Source organism: Vicugna pacos, chromosome 2 (genome assembly GCF_048564905.1).
Source record: "Vicugna pacos chromosome 2, VicPac4, whole genome shotgun sequence".
NCBI classification, from domain to species: domain Eukaryota; kingdom Metazoa; phylum Chordata; class Mammalia; order Artiodactyla; family Camelidae; genus Vicugna; species Vicugna pacos.
The window spans coordinates 12,398,486-12,411,945 of record NC_132988.1 but is presented as its reverse complement, the minus strand read 5'-3'; the positions used below and the strand labels follow the sequence as shown (position 1 = coordinate 12,411,945).

Genomic DNA, 13,460 nt, shown 5'->3' with positions numbered 1-13,460 from the left:
GGTTCGTTTATTTTCTATAGCATTAAAAGAAGTTGGAACCATACCAAGGGCTGCGGGAGGATTTTGGTTTAAGTTAGTCACTCAACTTTGCAGAGAAAGCATCTCCCAAACATAAAGCTCTATTTACATCACTTTAATTTGCTTATCCTAATGTAAATGTGTATTTTGATGTAGCTATAATCTGTGTATATGTGCTGTTTTGAGTTCTGTGTTCTTAATATCCAGGCATCAGTGGTAAATGTTCAGTAACCAGCTTTTCAAAGCAAGAAGTCCTGATTCACAGCAGCTGTTGATTTCCGTGGCGTAAATACCGTTGCCATGGCTGATCTCAAGCTCCCACGTGACGTGGCATTACTGATGCGGAGCTGGGGAGAGATACCCACACCCACAGCCACCTCCCGTGAGCTGGCTCCAGCCCCCACGTCACGTATCAGCCCAGCTCGTGTCATCCACTCGTTATCTGAGGGACTCTATCCAGTAGGGCCAGCTGTGAACCATATGCATAAACACACGGACTGTAGCTTTTCGAGCCAAGCCCCGTCATCAGCCAGTGTCTCAGTGTTACTGACTGTAAACATCTAACTACAGAAAACATGTCTTTCCCAAAGTGAGGTTATCAGTTCAAAGGTATGAACAGTTGATAGTTCATATTTACAGATTACCCGTTCGCCCCCCAAAGAATGAGCCTCTTATAAGATGTAAACCGTGTTGGTTTTGAATTACTAGAAGAAACGTGTGGGAATGTATTTTCCTCTTTCTAGGATGGAAATGTTTCTAAGCTGTGGACACAGAAATAACACTTCCCATTTCTGATCAGAGTTAGACAGGTCACTTTAGCTAGATTTTGTCTTAGCAAAAAACTTCTTTAGTGAAGTTTATTTGTTTGAAAGGAAAAGAAATATAAAGAGATCATAGACGGATGCCAGTGACCAGTGAAGGTGGAAGACTTTACTGCATAAAGAAAAGTTAGAATCAACAATGGAAGCTTGAAAGCATCTTGATTTATGAATTTGCTAATTGAGTGCCACCTGGACTTAGGTTTCACCTCTTCACTTTACCAGGCGACAGAAAATCATTCATGCCCTGTTAATCTTGGCTTGACGTATGTAACAAAAGCCTGGCCGTCAGTCCTACCATTTCTCTGCAGAATCGGGAGCTGTGTGTCAGTTCTAAGACACAGCGCACTGACTCTGGTTGTCTGAGCCGCATCTCCGTATTGATGTCACGGTTATCAGCACGCGCTGCCTTGCTTTCATGAGTTAGAGCTTTTGCGTTTGTGTTTGCGTTTGCGTTTAGCGGCCCGAGGAGAGCATCAACGCCCGAGTGCTGCCGGACTTCAGTGCTGATGGCACACAGGTGTTCAGACCTAGTTTATGACAAGCTTTACAGGTCCCCTGCTTTTAGTTATCTCACCAGCAAGACCAAAATTACAGCCTGCCCTCTATGGACCAGCATGGGTCTTAAGGAAGGAATCGCCTCTTGAAAAAACATAGGAAGAGGCTCTAAACACAGAAGTGGGTAAACGCCACTGCAGGAGCTCTCTTCTGTTTCTCGGGTCTCCTTTGATGTACTTGCAGGACACGTGGCCCCCCTGTGCCAGCTGCCCACTCTCCCCTTTCCTCTTGCAGATTGTCTCTGGATAACACCGAGGCGGAGCTGCACTCGCTCTTTGTCAGGACGCGATCTCTCAAGGACAACATCCAGCCGGACGGGGAGCTTTGTCAGCAGATGGAAGAGTTCCTCCAGGTGTGTGTGTGTGTCAGGGCCTCCCTCTAATCTCCAGCAGCCTGGCCGAGGCTGGTTCTGCTCGCAGGGGTGTGTTCGTGGGAGCAGCAAGCTCCCAGGCGTAGTTTCCCCCTCGGTCAGTAAAAGGAGCTTGATATTTCAGTGCCCATTCTTTGCTGGATCAGTTTTTGGCAGGATGTTGAATGTGGTCTATTCCCGAGGCTTTGGTTAGGACCTGGGTCTCTATCACTGCTCCGTCTGCCTGATGGCGCCGGTAGCGAGCTGGTATCACGGATGGTGCATACACTTGGCAGCTTACGCCTGGCCACTCGGGTTTTGGTTCTCAAGCCCAGTTTAGGAGTTCCTGGCTCCCAGTCAAACTTTTGGACACCAGAACGAAGTTCCATCAAAATCCTGAAAGACACCTGAGTACTTGGGTGGTTGTTCCTTCCCCCATTTTGCTGAAGACACAGGCTACGTTGTGGCATGTTTTAGAGCGAGAGCAGGAGGACACGCGAGAGCTGGGGCCTGTCACCGCCCAAAGTGCATCAGCCCCGCAGGGTGTGTCGGGAGCTGTTCCCAATAACATCAACAAACCCAGCAGCGTGGACGTGTTTGTGACAGCTCATTATGACTCACTAGTCACAGAGCCTGACATATATCTTTTATCTTCCTCGTTTAAAAAAAAAAAGTGGCACCTTTTCATGCTCTCAGTCTTCAGTGAAATGGTGTGCCCTTACTCACCAGTGCTTTGAGACTGGTGACCTGGAACTCATGAGGCCAGGCGCCCGAGGTGGCAGGAAGGAACTGTGCTCCGAAGGCCGGTCCAAAACCTAAGCCTGTCCTCGCTGCCTTGTAATGAAGCCTCATCAAATACCGTGAGCTTCAGGTCCCCTCGGCGAACTTTGATTTTGTTTGGCTCTGCTGGGAGTTTATTATTCTTGTTAAACACGTGTTCTGTATTTTCTTTCAAATGTTGCCAACCTCTCACTTTCCCTTAAAAGTGCACAGATTTTTCTTTTTTTTTCCTCCAAGGGACACAAATCAAATGCCATTACAGAAACACCTAACAGGATCTAGGAAAACACTCAGCAGTAAGTAAGCACCTTGAGACAAATGGAGCAAATCCAGAAAATCAGTCTCATCTTATGGTGAGAGGCAGATTCTGAGTGTCTCATTTCCCAGTTCTTATATGAAACGTTAGTACCTTATGCTAAACAGTCGTCCAGAAAGGCTCATGATGCAAAGCAGCTCCGTCTTAGCCACACCCCTAGACCGCTCTTCACAGACAACCTTGTTTTCACTCTCGGCTCGTCTTGCTGGTAGTCATTTTTGTCATGAAAGTAAAATGCTCCACACAGCTATTTATTTTTCTCTTTAGAATTGGCTTTCTTTTTAAATAGGGAAGATACAATTTTTTAAGGTAAGTTAGATTTCTTTTTATGTATATATATATGTATATATTTTTAGTGGAGGTACTCGGAATTGAACCTAGGGTGCTAGGAGGTACTAGGAACTGACGTCATGCATGCTAAGCACACACTCTACCACTGAGCTCTACCCACCCCCTCCACCCCACCCCCCCTCCCCGTAGGGTCAGGCCCTGAAGGGCTGTGAATCCCAGGGAGAAGCCTTCGTGCTCCAAGCCGTGGGGAACCGCTGCAGGTTTCCCAGCGGAACAATGACAGGAACACGTTTTACAGCCCTGTTTCGGTATTTTGACCCTTTGGGGAGAAGAACCAAGTGAATTGGTTCGGAACTTCAGTCTGGGGCAGACAGGTGTGAGAGGGAAAGTTGAATTTGCTGCCACGACTAGCAATCTGTGATTCAGACTTTGCCACTGTAGCTTTGGGCTTTTTTCGTCTGTGGCCCTAATCATGAAGGCAGGGTTCAGAAACTAACTCCGGGCAAATAACTCCAAGTGCGGTGATTTTTTTCGGACCCTATTCAGAATGTTTCCCTTTCTCAAGTCCTCAGGGGACTGCAGAGCGCACGTGTGGGCACCGTCTCTGTCCCCACGGCGTCCAGCGATGAGACACAGAGGTGGAGCGAGCTCCCATGAAGATTCTTGTCAAAGTCCTGTTTTTCTGCAGTTGAGCTGTTCTTGGCAGGGATCCACCTTTCCCCCTGAGCAGGAATGACAGGCAGAGATTTATCCTGTAGTTAATGCCCTTCTCTCCGTAAAGAAAAACACAGCGTGAACGCAAACGCTGCCTTGGGCCTCTGACTCAGATGGTCTTTGGTATTTGATTTCCCAAATAGTTTTGGTTTCCTGCTACCTCTCAAATGTGTTTGGTGTAAGAAAGGGGCTTTTAAGGGGGATAGTGTGTGGAGTGGGTGGGAGGGGACGCGGTTTCTCGGAATTTCTCTGTAGCTCTGTGGTGGGTTCCCACAGCTGCTCCTCTTGGCCAGGGTGGGCCACCTGCAGCTTCACTGTGGCCCAGGCCCGTCCCCCACCCGAAGAGAAGTTTCTCAAATATAAGCCTTTTAAAAATCATCATTACGTGATTTCGTAGGGGCACATACTCCATACATTCTTTCTTCATATAAGCCCATTACCCAGTGTTAAGAAAGCACCCCGAGACTTCAGCGTGACCCCAAAGACTGTCTCTACAGGGCTGAGACTCCTCCAGCCTGTGGCTTCCTCACTTCAGCTCGACACTCCTGTCACTGAGCTGCCGTCAGGGGCGCGTGCCTGTGCCCCTGGCCCTGGGGACCCCACCCCCAAAGGGGAAAGAGCAAGCCTCTTCCCGCCCCACTGTGTTGCCCCCGTCATTGAGTCTGCAGTGGCCTGGGAAGCTGTGTCATAGAAGAATTAGGAGAAAACCAGGATGTTGAGAGGATGGATTTGTATAAGGCAGGAGTTCCAAACCGTGAGCACCCACCAGAATCTCCCGGGGAGTTTTAATAGAAAAGTGGCGGGTCCACCCCAGATTACTGAATGGCCTGGGTCGGGGGCAGGCATGGGCTGGAGACGGCGCTGACTCGGACAAGAAGCCCTGGCTGGGCGTTTGCCCAGCATGAGGGCTTCAGGCCTGTGAGGGGGAGGGGACGCCGACCCGGACAGAGCTTGTTTGCGGTTAAGTTTAGACTCCCTCTCAACGAGGCAGACCTCGGAATCAGACAACTCATCAATCCAGGTGGCTTCCGGGACCCTGAAGTAGGCTCTTGGCCAGTGTAAGACTCGGTTGTGAGAGAAGGAAGAACGGGGCAGACAAGGTTTCCTTACTGAGACCAACTGCACGCGTATGTCTCACTTCCGGTGACATTACAGGGGAACGTTAGGTTGGTGGCCTTCTCCAGGTCTCCTGTGGCTCCCAGGCCTCACCCAGGAGTTCACGTCACTTCCTTGAGGTTTTGTTTGGGGTGAATTATTCTCCTTTTAGCCCTGAGGGATCGGATGTGCAGGGAGCCTTCCCTTTTCCGAGACCTGAGATTGACCCCTGGGCAGCAGGCGGCCGACCGTTCACACCTGCCGTCTGTGTCCTCTCCCGCAGTTCGCCCTGGAAAAGCTGACAGAGCTGCAGCGCTGGAAGCAGGAGCTCCAGGACGAGGCCCACACCCTCATCGACTTTTTCTGTGAAGACAAGGAGACCATGAAACTGGATGAGTGCCTTCAGATTTTCAGAGACTTCTGTGTCAAGTTCAACAAAGCAGTTAAGGTACGGCTGATGGCAGCTCTGCGTCTTCTGTGTTTTGGGGATTTTTCTTTTTCTTCTTCCTGACCCAGCCCCCTGCCCGCGGTGGAAAGGTGGTTCAGCAGCTGCGCGGGGTCAGGGAGTCTGGCCCCGGCGGCGCGGGTGGCTGGAGGTCAGGATGGCGGGAAGGTGCTCTGCCAGCTCAGCCCCGAGCGTCCCGTCCGGTCAGGGGTCTAGCACTTGGCTGCCTCTGCTACTTTGCCACTCGCTCTGATGTCCTGAAAGCATTCTGTTTGTCGAGTTCATTTATGATGGCAGTCACGACATTAAGACATCTCTTTGAGGATCCTTCCCTGCTCCCAGCAGACAGTTTCCTCCTTTAGGGAGGCCTTTTTTGCAGTGGGGTGATGGGAAGGCCCACTCTCACCTGTTTTGAGCACCGTGGCCACTGCCAAGGGTTGGCAGCCTGGGCCCCTTGCTGTCCTCAGCTCAAGCAGGCTCGAAATGCCCAAATAGTGAGGGAGCTGCTGCCGTCTGAACACAGCAGCTACATTTCCTGCCCCTCAGCCTCCGATTCCAATTATTCCTGAGTTCACGCAGAAGCCGGAAAACTCTCTGGGTGGCTTGGCTTTGCAAACAAAACTTTCATCTGTCAATTAAAAACAGAACAGCATCCCTTCATTTCAGGAGCTCACAGGGAACCAAATACCTGTGTGTCATCCCTTTCCCTGTATCTTAAGTGCTCATTTGTCCATAGCTGAGTTTCCTGGAGAGGCTGGTCAAATGCCTCTCCAGCCCTGAGTGAGGAGCCCACAGTCAGTTGAATTCTCAAGCCTCCTTTCTCTGTCCAGTGAAGAGAAGGGGGCCTAGCCCGTGGCCACGTTTCATCTCCCTTGTCCAAGCAGTGAGGTCAGCAGGGGGAGGCGCAGTGGGCGGTAGAGGCCAAATTGGCTCTTTCTGAGGCTTTCACTCCCAGGCAGAGTTCTATAGGCCCGTGAGGCCACCTGTGTGATGCTCTCAGCCCAGCTGTCCTGAGAGCCAGGAGCTGGCCCCACGCCCTCCGCAGGCAGCCATGAAAGGAGACGACCCAGGGTCCTTGGGGAGGCTGAGGCCAGAGCTGCAGGCGGGGCCCAGAGTTCTCTGCCAGATCCAGAGCCTCACAGAAACTTGGAAGGGAAAGTCCACTGTTTGAGGAAATTGATTTTCAAGCAAAAAGTGCTAATGATAACAGATTTGGGTTGTGCAATCCGCACATTTATGTGTCATATGTATATTTAAAGTGCAGGCAGCAAAATGTGCTTTGGTGTGTGCATTTGTTCTAGCTGGATTTTGTTGGGGGAGGCTGGGTTCTTGGAGCTGAGTGAAAGTTAGGAGGATTTGTAAAGCAAATCCTCTTCTCCAGTTGTGGAAAGTGGATGGGGCACAAGGGACAGAGCCACCATGGCATTTCTGGTGTTTACCAGGGAGCATTCAAAGAACACAAATTTGAAAGGCATCTCTCTTAATATCCCAAGTCTTTGCTGATGCATCCAAATCATTGCTAAGTAGAATGTGCCGCATATGAGTGTGTGTGTGTGTGTGTGTGTGTGTGTGTGTGTGTGTGTGTGTGTGTGTAGATGTATCCATGCAACACAGATTCAGGCTCCCTCTTTTAACACCCATAGTATTTTTCCCTCTGCTGCTGCCCCAGTAGCACTTTCCTGGAAGTCCTTTCTGTCTTGCCCTGCTTAAAAACCAAGTTGGGTTTCCTCGGAGTTGAGGTTCCAAGCATGTGTGGAATCACAGCCCACACTGAGGGCACAATGCCTTACTGGACAGCTGGAAGGTGGGCTCAGGGATCTGATGACAACCTTAGACAGACAGTTGGGGCCAGGCCTAGGGAGCACCACCGGTCATCCCCACCTAGTTTTTGGGAGAATTACACCCTGCAGAGCTCCACCACCCGCATGGATAAACACATATGGTCTCAGTGAAGATCGCGACCCAGGTCTCTCCTCCAGGCATGTATCTCAGTGGGGTCTTAGGGAAGCTGGCTCTGGACCTGCACTTGGGTCCCATGTGTCTAATGCCTTTTCCGGCCTCTCTCCACCCCTCCTTCAGGACAACCAGGAACGCCAGGTGCAGGAGCTGAGGCAGCTGCAGCGTCGGAAGGAGCTGGAGCAGAAGCGGCGTAGCTGGGCAGCTGGGGATCTTGGGTTTGGCCGGAGCAGCAGCGAGAATGATGTGGAGCTGCTGACCAAGAGGGGCGCCGAGGACCTGCCCCCTTTCCTGCACCCCAGGCCCATCAGCCCCTCCTACCGACCCCCCAACACACGCCGCTCCCGCCTCTCCCTGGGCATCTCTGCTGACAGGGAGCTGCTGACTTTCTTGGAAAACTCCACTGGCAGCCCCGAGGAGCTCAAGTTCAACAGCTTGCTCGGGAGCTGCTCCTGGCAGGCCCCGTCCCCAGCAGCCTGGATGGAGCCTGGAGAACTGAGGGACCAGGACTCCAGCCAAGCACACAGACCTCTGGCCTCGGAGGGTGAGGAGGTAGCCCGCGACCCACCTTTGGCTTGGCAGAATCAGATCCTGCCCTCCCGGCCTGAGGCAGCTGCCTTCGCCTTACCACGAGTTCGACACAGCGTCCTCCGAAAGAGGAACAGTGAGCCGGTGGGCCTGGGTCCAAAGCGGTCCCCTCCACTCTCGCCATTGGCTCTAGGGATTAAGGAGCATGAGCTGGTGACGGGGCTGGCCCAGTTCGACCTCCAGGCTCCCAAGGGCCCGGAGGAGACACCTCGGCTGACGGTGAATGACTTGAGCCCAATGGAGCTGGCACCTCTAAGGTTTGGAAGCCCGCAGTCTCTGGGTGACGGCAATGGCAGCCTGATGCCCGTGGACAGAAGTGCACAGAAGGGTCCCAGTCCAGCCCTGGAGGTTGGCGGGGCTGCCTCTGTTGAGCCCAGCAGTGCAGCTCCGGTGTCTGTGGGCAGCAGCGATCCTGAGAACAAAGATCCTGCGCCTCTGCTCTACATCTCGGACACCACCGACTGCTCACTGACCCTGGACTGCTCCGAGGGCACTGACTCCAGGCCGGAAGTGGGGGACCCGGGGGAGGGGGCCGACGGGGAGGGTTCTGTGTCCTCTGGGGCCGGGGAGGCGGGCGGCAGCCAGGTCTCCTCTAACCCCGCTTGCAGCCCGCCCGGGGTGGCCCCGGCTCCCTGCTCCCTCTCTGGGAAGAGCGAGCCCAGCTGCAAGGGGGGCCTTGCCAGAGACAGGCCCGCCAGAGGGAAGGATGTGATGGCACCGAAGAGGAGCTCGCTCAAAGGGGCGTCGGCGTCCCCGTCCTCAGGAGCCTCCAAGGCTGGGGCTGCCCCGCGGGGTGCCGGGGCGATCAAGCCGGTGCGGGTGCTGACGGCCTCGGAGAACGAGAGCATGCGCAAGGTCGTGCCCATCTCGCGGGCCAGCCGTGCCCCCAGCTCTGGGAAGCAAGCCCTTCACGAGACCCCCGGCGGCCTGGACGCACCTGCGCCCTTGTCGCGGCGCAGCGCCTCCAGGGGCACCTCAGACGCTTCGCCTGGGAGGCCCTCTACGGGGGCCCGGCCTGGGAGGGAGCCCTCCTTGCTGCACAGGAGCTCCTTCAGGAAGCCCAGCGCCAAGCCTCTCCGCAGCGTCCTCCGGCCGAAGCCCGAGGAGGACAAGATCTGCCGCTCGAGCTCGCAGGGCCCCGAGAGCCCCGAAGAAGGGCCCCGGTCCCCGCCTGCCCCCAGGGCGCCCCGCAGCCCGGCCAGGGTCCCCAGCTTCGCCCGAAACACGGTCGCCTCTTCGTCTAGGTGCCTGAGGACCGGTTCCCCCACTGTGGCCAGAGCCCCTGGCCTCACCCGGACAATGTCGCAGCGGCAGCTGAGGATGAAGAGTGGCCCTGAGGACGCCACCCCCAAGGACAGTGGCACCTTGCGGCGGGCCGGCAGCGCCCGCAGCCCCCGGAAGGGTCCAGAGTCAGCCGAGGGCCCCTCAGCCAGCACCGAGGCCCGGCTGAAGGGCCGGGGGGCCGGGGAGCGGGCCTCCCTCCGGCTCAAGGATGCCAACCGGGCGGCCCTGGGGAAAGTGCTCCATCCCGCAAGGAAGTGATGGGCGTCTGTCCTCCCCTCTTACCTCCTGGGGTTCAGATGACGAAGACTGACTTCTGTGAAAGGCCAACACTGAATGTCTGTTCCACATAAAGTCATCCACTGGGACCACCTGCCAATGCTGTGTCACCAAAGTTGCAGCCCTAGAGGCCAGGGCCCAACGCCCATGGCACCGACTCCTGCTGCACCGACGTTCCCCAAGATGATGGACTGGCATGTCCGCACCCGGCCCACAAGTGGACCCAGAGAGCCCCGTCCCCTAAACAGACCACAGAGACCCATGAACGACTCAGACGAGGAAGATGACATGCCTATGTAACGAGTGAAGATTTTGGGCCAGTTTTTATACATCAAAGACATTTTTTATATTATAAAATCAAATGTTTTGTTTTAGTTCGTTCTTTTTGCGGCGTGAAATGCCTCCCAGGGGAAAAATGATGAAGGTGTTTTTATCTTCTTGTTTTCCCTGGCCTCAGGGTTCCACCTGCCCACACACCGTCCATTGCTGGCAGCTGGACTTATGCAAGCCCTTGGGTGTTCTGAGGTTGGCTCCATCTTACTGAAGTCTCTCTGCCTTGCTCCCCTCTATCTGCTGACTTTGGTGAAGGTTTGCGTGTGAACAGGAGGGAGAATGAGACTGGTGGACACAAATGGGGTGCCCCCGTGTTTTAGAGAGGCTCCCTGGGCAGTGGGACAGGCCTCCTCTGCAGATGAGTGGCAGCCCCTGGGAGAATGCTGGAGCTTCCAGAATTCAGAGGTGCCATGTTTTGATGGAAGATCATCAGACTTCAGCTGAGCACATCTTTCCGGTTCTGTGTTTTCTCACTTGAGTGTCTGTTGTGAAACTGAGTGAAGGCTGCTATGACTTGTGTTCACTCTAGTTACAGGGAATAACAAGCCCTTCAATCTCCCAGTCTTTCTCCTTTACTAATGTGACCTGGAGCCTGGAGACAGTCTCTCTCTCTCTCTCTCTCTCTCAATAATACTGTTTAATGTTGATGCCTGTTCTGTGGTACAGTGGTTTTAAATCCTGAGAAAACCAGATCAAGTTTTCAAAAACAGACAGAAAAGAAAAGAAAAAGAAGTTGCTTTCAGAAGATTTTATATTCTCAGGAAAATTTTGAAAAACAGTTAGGCTTCATTCAAAAGAAAGGGGAAAACGTGCCATTTCTACCCAGTGCCGATTTCACTATTTCCGTCTGACTAACTGGGAAATGAGGGAATTCTTGTCACTTTTTTGTTATTAAAAAATTGCTCCTCCCCCACTTTTTTTTTTTTCCACTTTTGGTCACTTATCAGTGAAACTTTGTTTCAGATCTGATAGTGATAGATGGATTTTGGCAAATATAATGTATTTGTGATGAATCCATACAGTTGATGTTACAGTCTCCCTCCTGTAGAGTGCTTGTTGCCCTCCATCCCAATTAATTGGAAACTCTGAGCTTCTATAAATCTGCTCAGCTGAAAAGATAAATTTTATGGTTGAAGAAGTAAGGCACCTAACCACAAAACCTCTTGTAAAAATAGCCCTGAGAGGTATTTCCAGGGCTCCACAAAGCTGGTTATGAGAATCCTGAGCCATTTTTCATCATCTCAAAAAGCCTAAAATATCATGTATTTAATCATACAGACAACAACATTAAAAACAGAGCCCGCAAAAAAAAAAAAAAGGTCAAAATGTGTGGATTTGTGGGTAGTGCCAGGGTTGAGACCCCTTGATGGGACCCTAGAAACCAGGGTCCTAGTCCCTGTTCCATCACTGATGCTGTGTGGCTTTGGCAAGTCACTCCCTCTCCTTTAATCCTGTTTCCTAGTCTGCAGAGGTGGGGGCATGGCCCTGATGACGGCCTTCAAGAGTCCTGCTGACTCCAGGAATCCAAGTCATCATAAACACCCGAGGACCCATCTCTGCCTGGGATCAGCTTCCAGAACTAACCTCCAGCATCTCCACGGTAGAGGTCTCACACGAAGGCCTGCTTAGAAGAAAGCACCTTCAGAATGAGTTGTTGCTTTGAAATCTAATAAGCTGAGGTTCCTGAGAAGTGGTGTTTTGCTTAGCCCTGTGGACAACTTGTATGCATCTGTGTGAGCAGGTGATCATTCTATTACCTTTTATCGGTAGTAAGCTTGGAAAAATAATTTAAGTGTATAATGCAGAAATGTAAATAAGTTTCTATATAAATTTAAGATGAACTGAATGTATTTAAAGGTCCATTTATATGTTCTTTTATGTAACGTGTAGTTTAATAAAGTTCCTGTTTATGGGATTGGTGTCTTATCCTCACTGCTTCTGTTGGGGTGTGCGCGTGATCCTGGTGGGTGAGGATGTCATCTCCTGCACAGCGAGAAGGTGGGATGCAGGAGTTGCCAGAGGGTTGGGACAGAGCAGTCCTATCCTCAAAAGGCTCAAGAGCCAAAATTAGGCTGTTGATGTGTGTCTTCTTGGTAGCACAGTACCTGCAGTTAACTGAGGGCCTGGGGAGCGGGCCTTGCGCCAGACCTGCGGGGATGCGGGCATGCACCTGGCACGCAGGCCGCGGATGGAATGTTCAGCACCCTTACTTGCTCACGTTATTCCATGTTGCGGGCCAAGCTTTGCGTAATCTCCGTGGGGCCGGCAAGTCTGGATCTGCTCCTGGGTGTCCTCATGTGTTTTGGCTCAGGACACTGTTGGGAAATCACAGCTCACCTCTGTGGTTGCCTCAGGAATGAGCAGAGAGGGAGGGAGGCAGGCTCTGATTTGAAACCCACTGTTGGTGCTTCTTTGAAAAAAAAGACCTCATATACCTGGGGTTTCTTATCAAGTTTTAGTCCTAGCTGCTCTCTCAATCTGTCTGACAGTAGATTAGAGGAAGATCCTGGGCTCAGGCACCCACGGATGAGAGAATAGATGGTGTTGTGAGTTGCTGCCCTGGGGACATTTGTAGCCTGGTTTTGCCTGGGTTGTAAGCAGTTTGGGATGCTGGGCCCCCTCCCTATGTCATCAACTCTGTAGTACTAGGGGTCACAGACATAAACCAAAGCAAGGCTTTTTATTTTCACAGTGGGTCTCAAGGAGTTTTATTTTTACCCTTTTATTTTATGGCTTTCACAAGGAGCCTGTGTTCTAGTCTTCCTCCTGAAAATACACGTTGGGTTTAAAGGGGCCACAGTTTCCTAATTGTTCATTCAAGAGTCTGCAAATTTATGTATTCCAGAAAGAGGCTCCAGAATGGTTCAGTAAAACTATTCATTCAGGCTTCCAAGGTGCACAGGTTCACCAACTTCTGCCTCTACCTCTTCTCATCTGGCAATGATGATATTTTGCAATTTCACAGAATTTTCTATTGAAACTTAAACTTTATTCTTAATTCTTCATTGTACCTTTGCTTCATGCTTCAGTCCTACCAAAAAAAAATTTTTTTCAGTATGTGTTCTTGAACACATATAAGCATTAAACATATAAACCAAATTTGAATGAGACATTGCATCTGGTCACTCGCTAAGTACTTCTTAAAATTCTTTGGGCTGTGAGCACAAACAAAATGGGTGACTGTGGGTCTGCAGTCATCCTACTCAGCATCCAAGGAGCAACTGTGCATAGCTTAGACCAAATCCGGGACAGACTTGAAAATATAACCCAGAGTAAGCTCTCCGGGGGTTGTTTTCATCTGCAGATACCTTCCAGTAAAATGTCCTATGGCTCACTGGGTTGCCTCAACGAAGATAAAGGTAACATTACTATGGTTGAAGAAAGTGGCTTTTCTTCTAGGCCAGAGCCCACAATCAGGTTTTGGCTCCCTGGCCGGCAGCTGGGAGAATTGGACCCCACTGCAGGAGGGGTCACTGCCCCAAGCAGCACTCACAATCTCCTTATTCACGATTCCTTGACCGAGAGCCCACCAGGAGTCTGGCACAACCTGACCATCAGCCTATGGACTGAAGGTGGCTCAGCCTGTTGATGGGATGCTGCTTGAGGGCCTCTAAAGTGCATTCATGCCAGGCCTCTGGA

The 13,460-nt window shown here is 51.7% G+C and overlaps 1 protein-coding gene across 6 annotated transcripts in view; it reads left to right on the top strand.

The window, feature by feature from the left end:
- The window catches only part of FHDC1 (FH2 domain containing 1), a 39,777-nt gene extending 28,041 nt beyond the window's left edge, over positions 1-11,736 (top strand). For all 6 annotated transcript variants that reach the window (XM_072975545.1, XM_072975530.1, XM_072975534.1 and 3 more), the window contains 3 exons: positions 1,629-1,746; positions 5,223-5,387; positions 7,464-11,736. In XM_072975545.1, the coding sequence (XP_072831646.1) occupies positions 1,629-1,746; positions 5,223-5,387; positions 7,464-9,470 (2,290 nt within the window). In that variant the 3' untranslated portion in view covers positions 9,471-11,736. The remainder of the gene's footprint in view (positions 1-1,628; positions 1,747-5,222; positions 5,388-7,463) is intronic.
- Positions 11,737-13,460: the final 1,724 nt, after the last annotated feature.